The sequence below is a fragment of the Panthera uncia genome, chromosome D1, assembly GCF_023721935.1.
Source record: "Panthera uncia isolate 11264 chromosome D1, Puncia_PCG_1.0, whole genome shotgun sequence".
NCBI classification, from domain to species: Eukaryota; Metazoa; Chordata; class Mammalia; order Carnivora; family Felidae; genus Panthera; species Panthera uncia.
In genome coordinates this window covers 85,335,056-85,358,497 of record NC_064808.1, presented here as the reverse complement: position 1 = coordinate 85,358,497, position 23,442 = coordinate 85,335,056, and the positions used below count along the sequence as shown (strand labels likewise).

General features: G+C 42.1%; 1 protein-coding gene across 1 annotated transcript in view; it reads right to left on the bottom strand.

The window, feature by feature from the left end:
- Window positions 1-752: 752 nt before the first annotated feature.
- The window catches only part of PRDM10 (PR/SET domain 10), a 98,777-nt gene continuing 76,087 nt past the window's right edge, over window positions 753-23,442 (bottom strand). Inside the window, exons 13-22 of the mRNA XM_049654376.1 lie at window positions 22,614-22,769; window positions 16,684-16,863; window positions 15,645-15,755; window positions 14,486-14,686; window positions 13,665-13,808; window positions 13,102-13,272; window positions 11,265-11,405; window positions 8,135-8,306; window positions 4,110-4,213; window positions 753-1,487 (exon numbers count right to left, since the gene is read on the bottom strand). Of these exons, the coding sequence (XP_049510333.1) occupies window positions 1,287-1,487; window positions 4,110-4,213; window positions 8,135-8,306; window positions 11,265-11,405; window positions 13,102-13,272; window positions 13,665-13,808; window positions 14,486-14,686; window positions 15,645-15,755; window positions 16,684-16,863; window positions 22,614-22,769 (1,581 nt within the window). The 3' untranslated portion in view covers window positions 753-1,286. The remainder of the gene's footprint in view (window positions 1,488-4,109; window positions 4,214-8,134; window positions 8,307-11,264; window positions 11,406-13,101; window positions 13,273-13,664; window positions 13,809-14,485; window positions 14,687-15,644; window positions 15,756-16,683; window positions 16,864-22,613; window positions 22,770-23,442) is intronic.

Below are 23,442 nucleotides of genomic sequence, written 5' to 3'. Positions count from 1 at the left end.
AACTGTCAGTGAGCAGATTTTTTCCCTCTCCCAAATGACAGTGTAAGATACATAAAGATTAGATTTCTTCCATATCCCTTATAATTGCCTTGACATATAAATGGTCCCAATATTTCTATTTTTCCCCTAAGTGTGAAGGTGGTCATCTTATCAAAAGGTCCAGATGAGTTATAATATGCAGAAGTTAAAAGTGTTAAGAAATAAGGAGGGCCACTTTTCCATCCAACCTTAACAAATGTTCATTTTAAGACAGCACGAGAAGTATTAAAATACACTGAATGATGTGAGTTGAATGTACACCTGGTAAGATCAAGGAATTCATCCTTCACCAGTGAATGGTAAATGGATCTGCAAGGCAGGACAAGGCTTCAGTGCTTTCCACTTTATCTATACATAATTATCTTAGTAATTTTTCTTGGTACCGATATCTTGAATACCTCCTTCTTAATACACCACAACCAGAGAACGGGAGGCAAAGCTTTAATGTAGGAGTTCAAATTCTGCTGACATCAAACAAACCTTTTCTCTTACAGGGAGTCTACCATTGTAGACTAAGAAAGTAACTTCTATCAGAACAGGAGGTTCTGGCCTAAGCTGCTAAAGGCCAGCATCTGTGCAAAGCACTTCCAGTAATGGCCTGCCAACAGTTTTCCCAAAGAGGCAAGTCATTTTGTTTTGTTTTGTTTTGTTTTGTTTTGTTTTAATCAGCAATAAGAAAAATCTAGATAAAAATTTTTCCTTCAGAACATCACTGTCAAACCTATTCATCATTTTTATTTTCATATTCAATAGGCTCCCTTTGTTAAGTTACTGAAAATGCAAACTCAAAAGATGAAGCAGTTCTGACCTAATGAAATGCCCCTCTCCTATGGTGCCACAGCGCGGAATTAAGAAGTCCAGTGGCCATGAACTTGGCACATCCTTTCTCCACCTTTGGTACAAACGTGATACACCACTTAATATTTCCACAAAGGAAAAGTAAGGCCCACCAATGTATTAAAAAAAAAACAACCCAAGAGCAAGGCAAAGTCTCTCCACCTTGAAATCCACTTTCCACTTAAAGGTCTCCATTCCATGGCAGAAGTTCCTAGGGTTTGAAGAGTCATTTTGGTAAAGATGACCTTGATAAAAGAAGCCCTGGGGTGTGTACAGTGTCAAAACTGTGGTTGCCAAATTCTTGAGTGAATGATAAATCTTAAAAAAGAGTTCCAACTGTTGGAAGCTTTCAGACTTCTGAATGAGAAAAGACATGGTGTGACTGTTGGATTCTAGCTCCAGGGTGGAAGTTAAGGTTTAGTGATATGCACTTCACTGCTCCCATTCCCGTTGGTGGTGGCTGTAATGATGTACTGTGTGGGCTGCTGTTGGCTGGTGGTCTGGGGGTCCAAGTCACCATGTGTGGCTGGCTGAACCTGGACTCCCGCAGAGAGAGCAGAAGCTTGTTTTTCCTCCAATTCTGGTTGACCTTCTGATAACACATAATGACCCTAGAACAGAAAACAAACACACCAACAAAAGATCTTTAGAAATCTGAGGTCTAAAACTGGTGGGGAGGTTCTTGGTGGAAAGAGAAAGAAGGAATAGGAAAGGAGATGTTACAAAGTAACACCAACATAGACACCTATGTTAGATGTTTTATGTAAGTGCTTTAGAGGGGATGGATCAGAGTAAGAGACTACAAAGGTAATTTAAAGGAGCGCTTTGATTGTTCTACCAAATGAGATAGTGAAGAGCTTCAGGTACAGAAATTTGCATCATGACAGTAATCTATGTGGCAAAGGAAAACACGTGCTATTGTACTACTCCTAAGAATTTTGAAATTCGTAAGATTGCTGTCTGTAGATTAATTTTTTTGTTTGTTTTTTGTGAGTTTCTTTGCTAGAGTAATACAAAATACATCACAGAAGAGAGAAAGTTTCCTTAAAGAGGCAGAATGGCTCCCAAGACCAGTAGTCAGGGTCAGAGGTTCCTAGACTTCAGAATTTCATAGATGAGCAAATTAAAAGTAATAATAAGTATTCCCAAATTTTATTTTACCAAGTAAAGTCATTTTTAAGACACTAACTGTCAAATGAGAGAAATTTTAACACTCAAAAGCATAGGAAGAATACAATCGCAGAATGAAGTCCCTTACATTGAATAAATTTAGCTTTATGAAAATATGCATTGTCATTATTCTTTCTCTGATCATGAAACCTTCACAGACCTGGAGCTAGCTAGTCCCTTAAGTTAACATTTTTAAAGAAAGAATGTGTCCATTGGTAGGGTGATTGGTCTGCTATATAGGCTAGAAAAAAGAAGTCACAGAAGAAAGCCCAGACAGTAGCCTTTCCAAGCACTGTCCAGAACAAAAGCCATAGCCAAATAACCATTTGTTATATCTAGGGCCATGTGCTATGAGTGCACACTCATCAATCTCTGATAATGATCTGGTTTCCCATGTGGGTCTTTCTCTAACAGGAAGGGGGCTGTTTCTCCACTTAGGGTCAATGAACTACTAGGTGGTCCACAGGTAGGCTTTAGAAATTCTACGAACCCTGGAAAATGTACCTTAAATGTATGTGTGTGTGTGTGTGTGTGTGTGTGTGTGTGTGTGTGTATTGTGGCAGGGAAAGGGGAACATCCTTGGCTATAATCAGGTTCTCAAACGAGTTCCTGGCCAAAGAAAGGTAAAGAGTCAGTGGGTCCCATAGGCAGTAAAAATTTCACTGATTATGCCAGCGAGACTATTCCATTTTATATTAGTTATGGTCTTCACTGACAATAGTGTTACTCTGGATTTATACATCTCTCCTAAGACTAGGGAATGTGAGTTTGTGTGCTGAGAAATGGGTAAGCTCTGAGCATGCTCTGGGAAAAACAATCAGGTTTTTGAGGCCACTAGACTACCCTGCTGCTCTCTGAGACTTCTTGGGAAACAGTCTTCCCTGGAAGACTTCCCAATATCCCTAGCCACATACAAGTATAATTCTTAATTTAAATTTATACACTCTGTTTTCTAATTACTTAGAGGCAAGCCGGAACAAACCAGTGAAGACAAAAACAGAGATAGCAGATACAATCAACATTGACCTGCCTAATCTAAATATAACAAGATAATTCATGGCAATGTTTTTCACCAGGAAGGGGGTTGAATGTTTAAAATAGTTCAGGGGCACCTGGATGGCTTAGTCGGTCAAGTGTCTGACCTCGGCTCAGGTCATGATCTCGTGGTTCGTGCATTCAAGCCCTGTGTCGAGCTCTGTGCTGGCAGCTCAGAGCCTGGAGTCTTCTTTGGATTCTGTGTCTCCCTCTCTCTCTGCCCGTGCACCACTCGCACTCTGTCTGTCTCTCTCAAAAGTAAATAAACATTTTTTTTTAATTTTTAAAAACAACAAAATAAAATGAAGTATTTTAAAAGTGGGACCCCTGGGTAGTTCAGGCCCTGCATTCAGTCAGTTAAACGTCCAATTCTTGATTTTGGCTCAGGTCATGATCTCACAGTTTGAGGGATGAAGCCCCACATTGGGCTCTGCGCTGTCAACACAGAGCCTGCTTGGGATTCTCTCTCCCCCTCTCTCTCTGCCCCTCCCCATCTCGTGTGCATGCTCTCTCTCTCTCTCAAAATAAATAAATAAGCTTAAAAATAAATTTAAAAAATAAAAATAAAATAAAATAGTTTAAAAGAGCTCCATAACATTAATTTTATTATTTTCTCCCAACCCAGTTGAGGACCAATAGTCATGAATACTCTCCACAAAGCACATAAAAAGGCAATCAATTGTGAATCTGTATGTATATGGACCTGGGAGGTTCATTATAGTTATTAATTGCATAGGTATTTATTGAGCATTTGCTATAATCCAGTCTCCTGTGCAAGGCACTGAGAATAAAGAGATAAACACCAGGACACAGCTTTCAAGGAATTCATTGTCTGCTAGGAAAAGATATACAGTAAATCAATAATTTAAACAAATTAAAACAAGGGTTATAATATAGCATAAGGGGTTATGGGAATACAGAGGAGGTATTTCTAACTCAGATATGGGAAGCTGAGGAATAGGAAATAGAGGGAGGGGAGAGTGGTGCAGTACGATGGACAGGAAAGCCCTCATGAGCAGATGACTTACCGGCGTAACTGCCTTCACTTGGCCAGTGGTGACAGGAGTGGCCACACTGCTGTCTGTAATCACAAACTGACCTGGGGGAAGCGTCATCATTTGAATCTCTGATGCTGAAAAACAGGAAATATCCATATTTCAGTGGTCTCAGATTTTAATACAAGCTGTAGAAACAAATACTTAACCAGTGGCCACATTCCCCATTGAGACATTTTCATGTATTTGCTTGCTGTGAGAATTTTATAATGATATGATTTCTTGATATTCTGATAAGAATGATCATAGGAGGTTAGCAAAGAATTATCAAATATCAGAAACAATCAATGCATCACTCCCAAATGAGCCTTTGAATATCCATAAAACAAAATATTCAATGATTTTTTAAAACCTTGAAATAAGTTGCAAAGGTTTACCTCTTAGCTCCATATTTTTATCTTTTATATTCGGATTTGAATCACTGGCAAATGTATCCACTATTGCCTAGTAATCACAATGTAATCTAACTAGAATTCTATTTCACCGCAGTGTTATTAAAGCAAATTAAAAACAAAGTTCACCCTAGCATACAGTTGATGGTCTTTATATAATATTTTCCTTTAAAAGGACCCAAAGCTTCTGGCTTCTGGCTAATTCCCGAGCTGGTGCAGGAAACCTTCTAAGATGAGCCCAGAACATGAGATCATACCAGCATGCAAGATGTTATAAAAGACTACGAAGGGGGCACCTGAGTGGCTCAGTCAGTTAAGCAACTGACTCCAGCTCAGGTCATGATCTCACAGACCATGAGTTCAGGCCCTGCATTGGGCTCTGCCCTGACAGTTTGGAGCTCAGGGTCTGGAGCCTGCTTCAGATTCTGTGTCTCCCTCTCTCTCTCTCTCTCTGCCCCTCCCCCACTCATGCACGTGTGCTCTCTCTCTCACACACTCAAAAATAAATAAAAAATAAAAAATGTTTTAAAAAGACGACGGAGTCATATAGAAAAGACACAGAGGCCAATTTGAAGATGCTCCCATTGGCCAAGGATGGCATAATCTTAGCACCAATAAGGGTAACAATGGTTTGAAACATATCCAATGTGTTGAAATTCATGAGTACACAATGATACTAAGATACACACACATACCCCTCATTAGTCACCTTGGATAATACTAGGAAATAACTTATTATTTTTAAAATCGGTAAATGAAGGAGATGAACTGGATATTTAAGTGTAAAACTATACTTTCCTGTGCAAACTGTACCTCAGAATCATCTGTTAAGACAAAAACTTTTTCTTTACAGAAGTTTCCTAGCTGATAAGTGAGTGAAGAATGATAGAATCAGAATATGACAACTTTATGATTCCTAATGAAATAGTGGAACCAAAGAAAAAGACAGACAACCAAACATTATGTGCCTCCTGATGAAAGTACACACCACCAGCCATAAATATCTTATGGGAAAAAACTGAACCTGAATTTGATTGAGCCTCCAGTCAACAGGAAATAAAAGGGACAGAAGAAAGCACCTTAAATGATAATTTAGGAATGCCAACAGCAAAATCCAGAATGTGAGAAATTCTACCAAACAAATGACTCAGTTTCTTCAACACAGAAGTTGCAACTTAAAAGAGAGAGAACACAAACATTAAAAAAAAACAAAAAACAAAAAACAAAACTCAAGGGCTGGCTGGCTCAGTCAGTGGAACAGGTGACTCTTGATCTCGGGGTTGTAGGTTTGAGCCCCACATTGGGTATAAAGAATACTTAAAAATTAAAATCCTAAAAAAGACTCAAAAGAAATAACAAATTGCAATGCTTGAGACTTATTTGGTACCCAATTTGAACAAACAAATTATTAAAAGAAAAATTACGAGACAGTAACAGAAACATGAACACTGGGTATTTGATGGTTATTAAAGAATTGCTGTCATTTATTTCTAGCTTTGAGAACAGTACTGGAGTTGTGTTTTAGAAAATATTTATGGGGGCGCCTGGGTGGCTCAGTCGGTTGAGCGTCCTACTTCAGCTCAGGTCACAATCTCATGGTTCATGAGTTCGAGCCCCACGTCGGGCTCTGGGCTGACAGCTCAGAGCCTGGAGCCTGCTTCAGATTCTGTGTCTCCATCTATCTCTGCCCCTCCCCTGCTCATGCTCTGTCTCTCTCTCTCTCTCTCTCTCTCTCTCTCTCTCTCTCTCTGTCAAAAATAAATAAAACATTAAAAAAAATTTTTTTTAAAAAAAGAAAATATTTATGGAATAATATGGATTATTATATAGTTGGAGGTCTAGGAAAGAATGATGGGAGGTACAGAGGAGACAAGATTGACTCTGAGTTGATAACTGAAGTTGGATAATGGCTACAAAAGTATTCATTATGCTATTTTATTTTTGCATATTTTAAATGTTTTCCCTAATAAAAAAAAAAAAAAAAAAAACTTCAATTCCAAGGGCATCTGGCTGGCTTAGTCAATAGAATGTGTGACTCTTAATCTCAGGGTCATGAGTTCAAGCCCCACAATGGGTATGGAACCTACTTAAAAATTTTTTTTTTAATTAAAAAAAAATTGTTTTTAATTAAAAAAAAAAAAAAAAACCCTTAAATTCCACAATCTTTTCTTCAGGTTGGAATACTAGCTCATACTATTATTACCATGGCAATCTTCATGATTCCACATTTCTTTAATAGGAATTGAACTTAGTGTAAATATCAGTGTACTCACCAGCATTCTGGTATTTCATGAGTAGGAATCTTTCCCTGACTAGAAACAAGACTAAACCCTCATTGTGACCACCAATATTTAAGAGAGTAGATTGTAAATACAACTAAAAGGTAGAGTTTGAGCCTGATTCCATACCAAATGTATATAACATGGCCAAAGATCAATGACAGTGGAGGCGGACTCAAAGAAGGAAATCAATAGTAGAAGAATGATCAGCACCGGTCTCCCTTTCTTCTCCACTTCTGCTGCTCATAGTCCCTGCTCCTGAGGTCGAACTGTTCCTCTATTCCAGATCTTTGACCATAAAGATCTCACACTTTGCAGCTCATATCCAAGACTACTGTCCCCACCAAATCTGTTACCTTGAGCAGTCAGTCTTTTACTGCTTCTGTAACACTAATTGCAGAGCTGTGAAAGCAACTACTCATATCTCTTTCTCTCTACTAGATAATGATTTCTTTGAGCCAAAGACCATCTTATAAGGAGAGGCCACCCACAGTGGGGTGGTTTGGAGTATAAACTCTGAAGCCAGACTGCCTGGGTTCCAATCCTCTAAATACTTGAGAAACTAGGTACTATGTTCCTTGGGCAAATCACTCTGTGTCTGAATTTCCCTATTTGTAAAGCACAAATAACAACTGTACTTATAGGGGTTCCTAAGTGGCTCAGTCGTAAGTGTCCAACTCTCGATTTCGGCTCAGGTCATGATCTCACGGATCATATGTTGGAGCCCTTCATCAGGCTCTGTGCTGACAGTGCAGAGCCTGCTTGGGATTCTTTCTCTCCCTCTCTCTCTCTCTCTCTCTCTCTCTGCCCCTCCCCTGCTAGCTCTCTCTCTCTCAAAATAAATAAATAAATTGTGGAAAAATAATTATACTTACAGGTTGTTGTGAATCCTGAATGCAATATATATATGGTTTAGAATCATTCCAGGCACACAGTGAGAACTTAATAGAAATTGACATTATTATTGTGTGGTGTTACTGATACGAATGTCAATATAAATTTTTTGTATACCCAGGATCTAGCACATCCTTTGATATGAAGGCAATCAACATATCCTACAACCACCTATTCTGCTCTTTAGTCTACCTGCCTCCACTTACTTCCTCTGGCAGTGCTCCTCATGTCTCTGAAATGGGTGGCTCTCTGAGATCAGAATGCTGCTTTGAACTTGGTCATGAAACTCATTCAAGTACATGCACTACAGACTGCAGAAAATGGCTAGTGATAATTTAATCCAGAAAATCTATTTCTAAAGCTAATGAAACTATGACCCATGGCTATAGATTTCCCCACCCATGAGTTACACAGCATTATCCCCATTTCTTACAGTAGCCACGGAAAGAATTCCAAGCGTTGGGTAGGTAGGTGTGTTGTACAGAGGAGCCCTGCTGCTGCTGCTGGAGAGCCTGGCCGGGTGTGGAGGAACTGCCTTGTATATGGGAGGGACTGAGCCCTTGCTGGGACTGCTGGGAGGCAGGGCTCAAGGGCTGCCCAGATACCTAGAGAGAAAGACAAAGCAGGAGTAGAAAACAATGAACTTCCAGTATAGTTAAGACTCACAAATAACGGAAGAAAATAAATCTGGCTAACATGAATTATAACACTGAAAGTATCACTGCTAAAATAATAGTATTTTCAATAAGATCAGGATTAATGAAAAGCAATCATAACGATGCAGTCCTAATTAGCTTGCAAGGAATTATCTACAAGAATATCCCCAAAATTAATTTCACCAAGCTTACCAGAACGATAAGTGAATGAAAGTATAATTATCTCCATTACATAAGATGTAAAAAATTGAGAAGCTAAAGGACTTGCCTGTATCACAAAGTGAATCTGTAGCAGAACTCAGAAATTATCATTTCCAGTGAGAACACTGGGAAATCCCACCCAGTTAGTGGAGATGAACACAGGTACACAGGCAGACATCCAGTGGAGAGGCTTACTCCTGTCCACAGGATAAAGTCCAAGCTCCATCATTTGTGTTTAAGCCAGCTCCAAACTGCCTTTCTAACTGTTTTCTCAAACATCATTTCCTGTTACTAACCTAAACAGTTTTCCTTAAATGCACCAGTTGCCCACTCTGTGTCTTTACTCACAATGAGAGCACATTCAGATCTCAATGCCTTCCCCAACTACCATGTCAAAATCCTACCCCTCCTTCAAGACCTAATTCAAACACCACTTGCACATAAATACACTTGATTCCCTGCTAAACATAATCTTTCCCTCTTCTGAACCTTTATAACTTATCCATATATCCACATCGTCCTTAGACCCTGGCAAGACCCATCCTTAGACCACAGACCTGGAATATGTATCCCCTTATAGGTGACATGTTGGGAACCAGAGTCCCCCATTCCCTGTGGAAACAGCCCTGTACCCACTTCCAGGGCTGCACAAGTGTCTTCCCTGGGTCTGTCATCCTGCAAGGGTCCTATCTTTTGGATACAGGCTCTGTTAATGGTATTTGGGCACGTGGAACCAAGGGGGTGGCCACTGGATCCCCATTTGCAAGAATGTGGAAGAAGCTGAGACGTGTGGGTCAGAGTATCTATGTGGATACAAAGATGGCCCTGTGAGGTGCAGGCTGGAGGGTGCATGAGAAGAAAGGGAGAGCTGTCTTGGGGAAGGCTGTCCCCGTGCCACCATATTCTTGAAAAGGAACTCACAGGAGTCCCTCCAGCCTCTTTGAGAAACTTAGTGGTGTGATGCTGGGGGTGGGGGGGAGGGAGGTTGGGCCCTTTGTGGACAGAGGCAGCCTATCTGGGACTGGGAGAAGTAAGTAACAGAAACCTCGCGGTGGCTGGACCTCACACTAGAGGGAAGGGAGAGGCCGTCAGATGGCAAGAGGCGCAGCCTCCCACCGCCAACGGCCCTCGGTAAACAGGAAGGCGGAGAAAGTAGGTGTTTATCCTATGGATTTCTGCAGCAATTCAAAGGGCACAGAGCCAGCAAAGGAGGGAAGAAATCCTTTCTCCCACTTCTTCCCACCCCAGCCAGGCAACTGCCAGTGCCACCCACGCATTTGGCAGAAATGCAAGCAATTTAGAATTGGCTCTATCCATGTGATTTAGAATCAATTATTACTTTACACATACTTTTCAATTTTGTTATTATGAAAGTATATGTATATATCAAGTTGGAAAACAGAACGTTTTTTAAGTTTTTATTTAAATTCCAGTTAGTTAACATAGCATGTAATCTTACTTTCAGATGGACAAGTGATTCAACACATCCATACCACACCTGGTACTCATCACAAGTGCCCTCCTTAGTCCCCATCCCTTATTTCACCCATCTCCTCACCCACCTTCCCTCTGTCACCATCACATTGTTCTCTATAATTAAGAGTCTGTTTCTTGGTTTGCCTCTGTCTCTTTTTTTTCCCCTTTGCTTGTTTTGTTTCTTCAGTTCTACATATGAGAGAAATCATAAGCTATCTGTCTTTCTCCGACTGACTTATTTCACTCAGCATAATACTCTGTAGCTCCATCCATGTCGTTGCAAAGAACATATTTTATTTAACGGTCTGTCAGCATGATTTAAAACTTTTAATTACCTAGGCACATGGCATGCGAAACCAGTGGATATCAGAGGTGGGACTACATGCATCCTTTCTGGTTCAGATACCTTCACTTCATATCCTGTTTCTTTTTTTTCTCTTAAGTTTATCTTTGCTTATTTTGAGAGAGAAATAGACAGGAAGCAGGGAAGGAGCAGAGGCAGAAGGAGACAGAATCCCAAGTAGGCTCTGTACTGTCAGCACAGAGCCCAATGTGGGGCTTGAACTCATGAACCGTGAGATCATGACCTGAGCCAAAATCAAGAGTCAGATGCTTAACCTACTGAGCCACTCAGGTGCCCCACCTCCAGTTTTATTTTATTTTTAAATTTTATTTATTTTATTTATTTTTTTAATGTTTATTTTTGAGAGAGAGAGACAGAGACAGAGACAGAGCATGAGCAGGGGAGGAGCAGAGAGAGAGGGAGACACAGAATCTGAAGCAGGCTCCAGGCTCTGAGCTGTCAGCACAGAGGCCGACGCGGGGCTCGAACTCACAAATGGCAAGATCATGACGCGAGCCGAAGTCAGACCCTTAACCAACTGAGCCACCCAGGTGCCCCCCCACACCTCCAGTTTTAATATTGGCATTGTGGACACACTTGCTTTCAGTGATTAGCTTCCCCTGACCAAACGGAGCCCCGTGATTTTACATCCTAGAGACTTTGCTTCCTATTCTAAAGGACTGTCTGATAGTATCCAATTGCTAGGGTGTTTCTTGAATTTTGGTGAGGAAGGTGACTTTGTGGAGTCTTATTGTGTCTGAATGACAGAGTCTGTTATTGAAAAAGCAGAGCTATATCCATTCAAAAAATATTTATTAACACCTTACCCTTTGCATGAAACTTTCCTAGGCTGTGTTACCCCCCGGGTGAACAGTCGGAGAGCATACCTGGGATGACGACGAAGCAGGGGCAGTGGGCTCTGTGACTTGGATGTGCTGCACCTGGATGGCATGCTGGGCGTAGGTCTGAGGATCGTGGAGCTGGCCAACGTCCACGGTGGACTGCTGAGACTGGTGAGGGGATGTGGCCTGGAGGGAGAACCAGATGCATATTGATGGAGAGTAAGGGAGATCCTTCCAGAGAAGATACTCAGCTAGGACAATATTCCAGCAGAAGAGCAGATGGAACTCGACAGCCTAGCCTCACTCCCAGAGAGCCCATACCTGAGCCAAGCTGGTAAATGTTAGAAAAGAAGACAGTTGGGTTTTTTTTTTAAATGTTTACTTATTTATTTTTGAGACACAGAGGTGAGTGGGGGAGGGGCAGAGAGAGAGAGAGAGAGAGAGAGAGAAGGAGTAAGAGAGAATCTCAAGCAGGCTCCACACTGTCAGCACAGAGCCTGATGCGGGGCTCGAACTCACGAACCGTGAGATCATGACTTGAGCCAAAATCAAGAGTCAGACCCTTAACTGACTGAGCTACCTAAGTGGTCCAGAAAAGAAGACAGTTTTAAAAATTATGCTTATGTGGGGTGCCTGGGTAGCTCAGTCGGTTAAGAGTCCAACTCTTGATTTTAGCTCAGGTCATGATTCCAGAGTCATGGGATCAGGCCCCACATTGGGCTCTGTGCTGAGCGCAGAGCCTGCCTGTGACTCTCTCTGTCCCTCCTCTGCTCACGTACATGCACTCTCTAAATAAATAAATTAATAAATATTATGCTTATAAAACAGAAGCCACTAACACTAACTCTAGAAAAGAAGGAGATAGAAGGAATACAGCTCCTTATAAAAAGCTGGAATGAGAAGCTCTCAGGAATCAAGTCTTTTTCCATTAAGTTTCAATTAAATTTAATGACCTACCCTTGATCAGTTAAAAGAGATCAAACAAGAGAGTTTGCTTTTAGCTTTTGTCACTATTGACCCACTATAATAGTGTTTCCTAACCTTTTATGTATCCCAGACATCTCTGAAAACCTGGCTAAAGTACAGTCCCCTTTTCTAGAATAATGTACATATACATCATACTCTACAGGCAACTTCAGGGATTCAAAGGTTCCTCCAAAGGCTGAAGCTAAGAACCTTCCCAAAGGGAAAAAAAGGTCAAGAACAGTCAATGACAGTAGCAACTCCCCATTTCCCACTCTGGTATTAATTCTAAACTTTCAGAGACCAAATGATTTCAAAGCAACAAGTTTGTTCATTTGGAGTACACTTCCTCAGCATAATTAAGTAAAACAATAGTTTAGGGAGGATTCCTTCTTCTAGCTCCCTAATTAGTGAGAATGAGCTACTAATCGTCTGATAGAAGGAACACAGTTATACCTCTGTAGTAATAAGATACTGACCGACACTCAAAACTCACAATTACTCTTCACAACCTCCCACTCATGTTAGTTGTTCGATGCCCACATAGGGACTTATCAAACTGGTTCCTCACCACATAGTCAACTTTGGTGCTCAAGGGTCCGGAAGAGGCTCCGAAAGAGTTCATATGGTACTGTCCTGCAATGGCACGGGATTACAGCGTACACTCGAGCCTAAAATCTCTACACTGCTATTGAGAGGAATCTCTTACGCTGCTGAGTCCAGAGCCCTCTATAGCCGGCGGGGGGGGACGGGGAGGGGTTTACGAATGCCTTAGACTCAGAACTTAGGTGCACAAGCACATTCCGTCGGGTCCAGCCCCAGCTCTGAGAGTTGGGTGCTTGTGATGGCCCGCCTGCCATATTGGCTAGTGGCAACATGGCATGCATGAAGGTAAAGAGAAGTAAGTGTGACACGGTACCGGAGCTACTTGCACCACCTGCAGCTGTATATGCTGCGGTTGCTGAAGACCAGATGTAGACTGTGACACAGGAATATACTGAATTCTCTGGTAGTCCCCTTGCGGTGTCCGGTAATCTGTTGTTAACGTCTGGGACAGCTCTGTCATGGCTTGGGTCAGGAGGTCTGTTGTCTAGAAAAGTCACCAAAAAACACATTAGCTGGTAACACTCCTGCTTGTACAAACTAGCCCTGAGCTCAGATAGGAAAAAATCCAAAGGTGAGAAGATGCTGGAAGATTACCTATATATCTGTATCTATCTCTCTGTGTCAGGCCCAATGGAGTTACCCTCTCGCCACAGAGGAGCAGCACTGAATATTTCTTGCTACCCCTTGTACAGAGAGCTTTGGAAAGCATCGACTAGGAGACCAACCAACCATAAGCATAATGCCCTGTGCAGAAAACTGAAGGAAAATGGGCTACATTTGCAGCCAATTAAATAGCAAGATAAACACAAGCTGTGGTAATGGAAGCTGTGATAGGCACTGAAGGAGGTGAGGTGCCCTCCTCGGTCACACACTTACCACCACGGTCTCTCCAGTGGCACTGTCTGTGGTTAACACAGCTGGGGTAGCACTGATCACGGCTGTTGTCAGTGGTGTATGTAAGGTGTTAGGGAGCTGGGCATACTCTGGATGCTTCTTTCGAATGTGTTGTACCATCTTGGTCTGAAAAATTATGGCAAAACCAAGAATAATTACTAGAATTTGTTGTTTTCCACCCTTCTCAAATGTAAACCCTCCAAAGATTCCTAAGGTCTTTAATGCCTTAAAAAAACAACAACAACAAAAAAAATAGAGTGATGCTGACGCCACGCCTGTTCCTCCCAAAGCAGCACAACAGTATGAAAGAGAAAAAGAAAGAGGCTAAAAAGAAATTGAAGATTCATGTGACCCCCACAATGTCAAGCAAGGTCAGAATACCTCATAGCATCCCCTAATCCACCAATACGTACAGCAATCAATCACAACCTCCCCCCAACCAAGAATGACCCCTTTTCAAGATCTATCACATAAGTTCCTATGTAGTGTTCCTGTAAGCCTGAGCTCATAAACTATGATCATAGAATATTCAAATATGAGACCCTCCGCAGACCAAGGGAAGAGGAAACCAATCGAGTGCTCAGCCTATGTATGAGATGCATTAACTGGGGAAATTCCACTATTCTCTTCTCATTTTGGACTTGCGGTCCCTATTCTCAGGAAGCAGCTCCTTAGCCATCTGACCTAGGAAAACAACTCCGTTAGTGCCCCATCAATTCAGAGCAAGTGAATCACCACCTTCTCTTAAGAGATTCCTTGAATAATGACCTTGATTCAGATGCAGTCAAAGCCTTTCCCCATACCTTGCTGCTGTACTGTTTGGAGCAGTGAGGGCAGCAGACAGGAGGGGTGGCGATCGTGCCAGTGAGTTGGGTGTGGGTGCTCAGCATGGGGTCTGGTTCTCCAGGGCCAGCTGGACGGAGTTTGCGAATGCTTGGTGGGAGCTCAGCCCCTGGATGGTTCTTCAGAATATGGGCTTTTCGCTTGCTGGCACTTTTATAAACCTGCAAATTCAAATGCTCCACCATGAAAGCGGTATGCGGTTCCACTTTCTTACTTAAAGCAAACTAACGGTTCCACTGTTAGGTATGAGAAATGAGAAAAAGCATTCATGTAGCCCAAAATAAAATATATTAACAGATTTATTAAAGGATAATAAGGATATAACCTAAATAAATAAAATAAGAACATAATATAGATATGCTAAGTATCTTCTTGGAATTTATATATCTAAGATAGCAATAATAAAAATACGCTTTACCCTAAAGTTTAAGAGGTGGTTACATAATCACAGAAAAAGGATTGTTTCAAAGGCCCATTCATCCCATTTTGCCTTTCTGCAAAAGCTCCCATATGTTTACTAGTACTAGATGCCAAAGAATCCTCCAAAATGGCAAGTCTAATAGCGACTAGTACCTGAAATGATGAATCTACACTTTAGAAAGCTTCCCAGTTTTAAGCTGACACAACTACATTGTATAAGGGAACAATATTGCAATGGAACAATACGTGTATATTCTGTCTTTCTGTAACTGCACAAAAGTAAGAATGAAATAGCACAAAGAGTCTTCCATTGCAAAACTTCTCTACATCCTACTCAATCTTCTAGAAATCCAAAACCTGTATATTTTACAAGGAGGATGATGAACATCTTCACTTTGGAGCTTAGGAATTTGAAATGAATTCATATACTAAGCTCCTGGTAAGCCTCTACCTTTATAACAAAAATCACAGAATGAAGGAAAAGTGTTAAACACAAAGTCAACTAATGCTTCAGAAAAAAAAAAAAAAAAAATTGGCTTAAAATGAGGCTGCGCTTCTAGCCCTTTCTCATCTGAATGGAAAACTACCGAGAGACAGGGAACCATCTGTTAAGAGTAACTGCAAGATCCGAGTATGTATTTATACATGCAGACACATGGGCTCTGCACAGGGCTCCCAGAGAGACACGTTGCCTTTTACCTTATCACAATACTGACAAAAGTAATCGCGGTTGGGTTTTATGATGGGCAGAGTTAACTCTGGCACCTCTTCTATCTTCATGTCTGGGTGCCTCTTTGATAAGTGATTTACCTAAAGAGGGGAAGAAGCAAATGAGAAAAAGAGAGCCCATTACAGACAGACACTAACCAAACGCCCCTGGTCTAGACTGCTGGTCTGACTGTTGGCATTCTCTGAAGCAGTGCCCCAAAACAATAGGGCATGTGGCCAGAACCAGCACTGCCAGGCCCATCTGACACCAAGCCTTAACAGTCACCGTTGACGGGAGCTAACAGTAATTCAGCAAATTACTGAAGGGGAATTGGGTCACTGCAGATTCCATTAACACTCTGACTGGAAGACCCGCTGATGGAAAATTGAAAATTACACTGGCACGAATTTCGTTGTTGAATTCTCCTGATGCAAACCTGTCTTTCATTGTTTAGTGCCCTAGCCTTACTGAGGACACTGAATGAGATGCAAACTCAGGTTCTAAGTTGTAAATAATGCCCTATGCCTCTAGCTGCCAGCAGAAATATATTCTGCCAAAACCGTAATGAGGTCCAAATGAATTGAGGGCAGTGAACTGGCTACCCTAAGGTGTCTGCTAACCTGGGTTCACATACCCAGCTTTGAGGGGCAGTTTCCTTTTAGTGTCATATCACATCTGGAAAAGGGAGCAGTTGGAGACAAGGAAAGACCTCACCAGAAAATATGTTCAGGAACACAAAAGAGAAGAGGGAAATAAAGTATAAGAGCAGAGATTGAGAAGGGTGAAGGCAAAGAAAACTAGTAATGAAAAGTGACAAAAAAAGACCTCTCCCAAGAGGTCACCAGAAATGAGCTGCGGCAAAGGAGGGCAGGGGGGCCTGGAAAGGAGAGAACCCCATTGGGCATTACGCACTTCCGGCTTCTCCCCAAACCACGGACAGAACCTACTGACCAATCTCGTACAGGATACTGCACAGAAGCCAGCCCCATAAACAGAAATAGGTGGGTCTGGAAGCCGTTTGGCACTGACCAGCATGCCCCGTCTCCGGAAGCCCATCATACACAGGCGGCACTTGAACGTGAAGCTGTCGTAGTCCGTGGACGTGATACGAGGCTTGAACGTCTTGGAGCGGCTGATGCGGTCGGCTTTCTTGGCCTCTCTCTCAGGATTATGCATCCTCTGCATATGTTCCCGTAGTTTGTCTTTTCGCTATTTAGAGGGAAGTTTTGAAAAGGCAGGGGAGTGGGGAGCAGGGGTAGAAAAGCTTTCAATGAAAGGATTAAAAAAAGCAATACAAGTTCTTAGTAAGCACAACCTGCCATGATGCACCTGAGTTGCTAGGGTGCTGGAGGGTACAAGGACATGAAAAATGACCGGGGATTACTCTGTCCACTAGCAAGTAAGTGTGTCCCACTGAGCCTTGGTCTCTGAGAAGAAGGACTTCACGTGTATGTGGAAGAGATCAAAGGATAATGGAGTAGGTTTGGTATTACAAACCACAAGGTAAATTGATAATGGATGATAAGTAATACTAGATCTACAAAGCCACATGAATGCTCAATTCCCACACATTTTAGCAAATGTTATGATATTCTTCTAAATCCCACATAAATTTAAGAATTTCTCATTTTGTGGATTTAGAGGTTCAAGTAAACAATTCCATGGCCCACTGTGGATGGAGCATTACGGTCTAGGTCACAGATCTTAGTTTGATGACCTCATCTAGTGATACAGGTTGATATGAGTCCATAGAGAGAAAATCAGGCAGAGCCCATCCCGAGTAAAAACGAATTCAAACAAATGCCAGCTCCCTTATCCAGCATGGCTCTCTTCACTTACACATATGATTAAACTGTTACTGGTCTTACAAAGGTTTTTTTTTTTTTTTAATGTTTATTTATTTTTGAGAGACAGACAGAGACAGAGTGCAAGCAGGGACAGGGCAGAGAGAGAGGGAGACGCAGAATCTGTGTCTCCCTCCAGGCTCCGAGCTGTCAGCACAGAGCCCGACATGGAGCTCGAACCCACGAACCACAAGATCATGACCTGAGTCAAGGCTGGACATCCAACCGACTGAGCCACCCAGGCGCCCTGGTCTTATAAAGATTTTGATCCTGCTCACCAGAACAGTCCTCCCCACGTTTCCGTATAGGGACTTTTATTTAACCACTGCATTTTTCAGTGCATTTAACAAGTATTTCTTGAGTGCCCACCACGTATCAGGAACCACGCTGAATTCAGATTTCCAAAGCTCGGCACCCCTCACCTACCTCTCCCTTCTGCACGACACCCAGCTGCTCTTTCCTCCTACTGCCACCCACCTAATTCCTGGAAAGCCCAGGAGAGAATTTGAGAGTCTCCTTATTTGCAGTAAAGTCTTGATTACAAACCCCGCCCTAAATAACAGTATTTATCTTTAGTCTCTTTAGATACAGTGATCAAAGTCACCGCCTCAGACTTCTGTTACGTTTCTATATTCACCAATTTCCCCCACCTATTCCCTTTAAACAAGCCAATTTATTTTTACTGAATCACTGCCTAAGTCCAAAAGCCTACTAATAGTACTTCTCTGTGCTCTGCATGCAGAGACAGACATGTTTGCCGAAGGACAAATCTCAGCAAGGCTTTTCCATCCTAACAGCCCTAACACCAATCCATTACACCCCTACTCTCTCCTCCTGCCTAAATCTTGCTGCCGGATCACCAACTTTCCCAAACACCTAGCCTCCCAAGCTACAAATCCCAAGCCCTCGTTGTCTAACCATCAGCCTTTCATCCAGACACAAAGTCCTACCAATTCTCCCTCAGACGTTTGTTTTGAATAGGGGCCCTCTTCTCCGTGCCCACTGCCTGTGCCTTAGTTCAGCCCAGCTTTAAAATGCCTCTGGGGTGTCTTTATCTCTCTCTCCCTCCCTCCTCCTCCTGTCCCTTTCTCTAGCAGGCTAACTCTTCCCCACCCTTTCATGAATTCAAGGGTCACCTTATTTATGAAGTCTCTCCTACACCTGGAGTCAGAGTTCATCCTCATGGCATTTTATTCTTTCTTTATTACAGTAGCAGTAATAATTTTTTTAAGTGCTATTTATTTAAGTAATCTCTCTATCTGACACGGGGCTCGAATCAAGACTCTGAGATCAAGAGTCACACGCTCCTCAAACTAAGCCATCCAGGTGTCCCTCTAATCTTCTCTTTAAACTGAGAGTTCCTGAGGCGTCTGGGTGGCTCAGTCAGTTACGTGTCCAATTTTCAGCTCAGGACATGATCTCATGGTTTGTGGGTTCAAGCCCCTGCATCAAGCCCTCTGCTGTCAGCGCAGAGCCCGCTTTGGATCCTCTGTACCCCTCTCTCTGCCCCTCCCCCACCTGCACCTTCTCAAAAACAAATAACCATTAAAAAAAATTTTATAAGAAAAGAAAAAAACCGGGGCGCCTGGGTGGCTCAGTTGGTTAAGCGACTGACTTCAGCTCAGGTCATGATCTCACAGTTTGTGAGTTCAAGCCCCACATTGGGCTCTGTGCTGACAGCTCAGAGAATGGAGCCTGCTTCAGATTCTCTGTCTCCCCCTCTCTCTGCCCCTCCCCTGCTCATGTTCTGTATCTCTCTCTCTCAATAATAAATAAACATTAAAAAAATTTTTAAAAAAAGAAAGAAAGAAAGAAAGAAAAACCCTGAGAGCTCCTAAAAGCCAGAAGGTCCTGCCTTGTCTTTACACGTGTTGCCCTCATGGAGCGTGTAGTAGGACAATTACAACTCAGTATAAGTGCTATGACAAGGTTATAAGTAAAGGGTCCTAGGGGAACACACAGGAGAAGCAGAAGCACTTCAGCCAGTGGAGGGGAGGGCAGCAAGAAACGCCTCTACGAAGTGCCATCAGCTGGGTGGAATGATGAGAGAGTCGGAAAGTATATTTCAAGCAGGGGTGGGGTGTAAAGGAGAGCAGATGCAAAGCCTCCAGGAGAGGCAGCATGCCACACTTAAGCAAAGCACACAGTTCAGTAGAACAGAGTACAAAGTGGAAGGGGGAAATGCAGAGGTAACTGGGAGCCAGATTCTGTTTTTAACCAGAGGGTAGGGGTGCTTGGGTGGCTCAGTCAGTTAAGTGGACAACTTTTTGATTTCGGCTCAGGTCATGATCTCACAGTTCATGGAATCGATCCCTGCATCAGGCTCTGCTTGGGATTCTCTCTCCTCCTCTCTGTCTGCCCCCCACCCTGCTGCTTGCACACGAGCACACACACACACACACACACACACACACACACACTCTCTCTCTCTCTCTCTCTCTCTCTCCCTCTCTCTCTCCCTCAAAATAAATAAACATGAAAAAAAAAAACCACTAGAGTTTATTATTTTTTTATTGTAATTCATTGGCGGGGGGAGGGGCAGAGAGAGTGGGAGACAGAGGATCTGAAGCAGGCTCCGTGCTGACAGCAGAGAACCCAATGCAGGGCTGGAACTCACAAACTGTGAGACCATCACCTGAGCTGAAGCCGGACATTCAATCAACTAAGCCACCCAGGCGTCCGAAAAAAACACTAGAGTTTAAATGACACACAAGGTTACATTAGTTTCAAGTGTACAATTTAGTGATTTGACAACTCTGTATATTCTGTTATGGGAGCCAAATCTTGTGGTGACTTTTTTAAATTAAGTAAACTTTATACCCAACATGGGGCTTGAACACATAACCCTGAGATCAAGAGTTGCATACCCCACTGACTGAACCATCCAGGTGCCTTGTGGTGACTTTTAAGTGATAAGCACTTAGGAATCTATCTAGGTGGCTATTAAAATTAAAGGGTTTTGGGGCACCCAGGTGGCTCAGTTGGTTAAGTGTCAAACTCTTGATTTTGGCTCAGGTCATGATCTCATGGTTTGTGGAATCAAGCCCCGTGTCAGGCTCTGTGCTGACAGCATGGAGCCTGCTTGGGATTCTCTCTCTCTCTCTCTCTCTCTCTCTCTCTCTCTCTCACTCTCTCTCTGCTCCTTGCCCACTCGGGCATACTCTCAATTTCTCTCTCCCAAAATAAATAAATAAACTTTAAGAACATTAATTAAAATTAAAGGGTTTTTCTGAAGGGACATGGCATCAGATTTGTTCTCTAGAAAAATAACTCACTATAGTCTGAAAAATGGGTTGTAGGTACATTGTGCTTTTATAATGTGTCAATCTGACTAAAGGGAACTAACTACATTTACACGGATCCCCTTCCCAGTGTGGTTCCCAGTTAGTCTTAGCTAAGAAAGAGGCTCGCGCCAGACTGCAAGGTGGAAATGAAGCAGCAGCCATGAGGCTGTGGGTCAGATGCAGGACAGCCTCACTCACCCTTGTTGTCTCCCACTAGGCCACCAGCCCTCTTCCTGGGAGCAGGTGCCGCTGGCCAGTCCGCGTTCACTAACACAGGCAGCACCAGCCTCCCACGGACAGCACCAGCTCTCTTTCCTGAGCCTGGTGCAGGTGCCTGGGTTCCCAGACTCCCAGGTAAATTCCCATTATCTACACAGACCAGGGCTTCAGAAGGGTGCCTTAGTGACTCTTCTCTGATCCTCCAACTTTTCCTGCCAGACTCTTACTTCTCTTCTTCTATAATGAAGTTCTTATTCCCATAAGAAAATCCTTTACTGCACAACTCTAGTGGGTTTGCTTCTCTGATTGAACCCTGTGTAATACACTGGGTGAAGGTAAAGGAGAACATGAAAGTAGCAAGGTGTTTTACCTGCATGGTGTGAAAATAACATCTGGCACAAAAGAGATTATGAAAAAATATGGAATGGATAGGATGGATGGATGGCCAACCGGTTAACATCATAAGACAGGGATCCTTCCTTTTACATATACTGTTGGTGTTGTTTTTTGATTCAGAAACAACAACAAAAAATACTAGGCCCATTTACACCTTTCACATTAGTTCTAAACCATGCTACTGTATACTGAAAGCTATCAGGATTATATTCCACAATACATCAACTTAAACTCTGAAAATTACTCCCTATTTCTCTTTAATGTCTACACATTCTATGTAATACAACTTTTTCAAATTAGTTTTTCCTTCCTGCATCCACTTCTGATTCTTTTCATTTCTATGACAGCATGACATACAACCATATTACTGGAGTTTCTCTATTGAATGCAAACCATCTGATTTCCCAACAAAGAACACTTTATTATCTCCACATTTACTTGTTTAATTCTTATCTGATTCTCCTGTAGGTTTTTCCTTTGCTTCTTCTAAATTCCAGGCAGGTAACTGACACTTATTATGTCTCATTTTATTTTTAAAAAAATTTTTAATGTTTATTTATTTGAGAGCAAGTGAGCAAATGGGGGAGGGGCAGAGGGAAAGGGAGAGGAGAAAGAGAATCCCAAGCAAGCTTGCTTAGTGCAAAGCCCAATGCAGGGCTCGATCCCACAACCCTGGGATCATGACCTGAGCCAAAATCAAGAGTCGGACGCTCAACCAACTAAGCTACCCAGGCACCCCGATTATGTCTTATTTTAATCCTTGGAGTCATTACCATTCCCCTAAAGTTGTCTAAGCCATTCAGTGTTCTACAGATTTCCCACCTCCCTTAGATGAGAGTCCTACGACTTTCAGGGCTCAATTACCAGTCTCTAATACTTCATAAGTGCTCAATAAAAATCTCTTGATTTGGTAAGTAAATGTATTGTTCTCTTAGGAATTCCTCAATAGCAACTTAGTTCTGTTCATTATGCATTTAGATCTTTTAAGGAGATGTGGTATTACTCTATTCAGCAATTTGAATTAATTATTTGGAGAAATTAAGGTGAGTTTTTTTCCTTAATTTTATAATAATAACTAAGTCAAACATGAGACATAAAATGCATTTCAAGTTCAGTTCTTTGTAAGTAGGTGATTAACTGATGAAATGAACAGGCCTTAGCTTGACATAATTTCAGCAGCATGAGAACTACCTTAGGCTGTTCCCTGCTTACATACCTTGAATTGCTTTCCACATGTGGAACACAGGAAATCTTTGCGGTCCGAATGTCGGAGCATGTGGAGACGCAGTTTGTCAGGACGACAGAAGGCCTTGTCGCACTCTGTACACTGGTAGATCTTTTCCGAGTGGAAGCTTCGCACGTGCTTTTTCACCTGGCAGAAGACACGAAAGAGTCAGAGGACTCAAGCACCAAATGAAATGGCAAAAGGTGGCTTATCAACACTAGAGGGAGCCAAACGCATTACCATGGATTTTCATCAACCTGGCGGTGTAATCCAATCAGATGTGATTGATAATTGGCCTCAATCACACATAGTATCCCTGTCATAAAGAAACAGAACAAGTAGCCAGAAAGCCTTACAAATCTTAACCTGAATTTGAAGAAGAGGAAGAAAGAGTACTTGCTTAGTCAAAGCCCCGATCACATAAGACCCATTTTTCCTTCTCTCTCTTTAAGATTAAAAGCAGAGTTCCTTTGGATTTAAATGAATCTTGCTAAAAATTATCTGCAGAAAGATAAAGAAATAATTCTTTCTCACTTTTTCCTGCCTCCAACATGTACAGAAGCAATTTAGCCCCTTTTAGTAATTGGTCCTTTTACATCTTTCTATTAAATCACGTTCTGAAGAATAAAGACATGAATTGGATGACATAAAATATATTGTGCATTTATGAGAAAAATACAATCACCAGCATCATTTCTCCTTAATTGAGACTTATTCCCTATACTTTTAGATAACTTAAATAAAGGAATATGACCTCTGAACTCTCTTAGCCATAAATATCCAATGAATGAGAGTTGTGAATGAGAGCTAAGTAGTCATA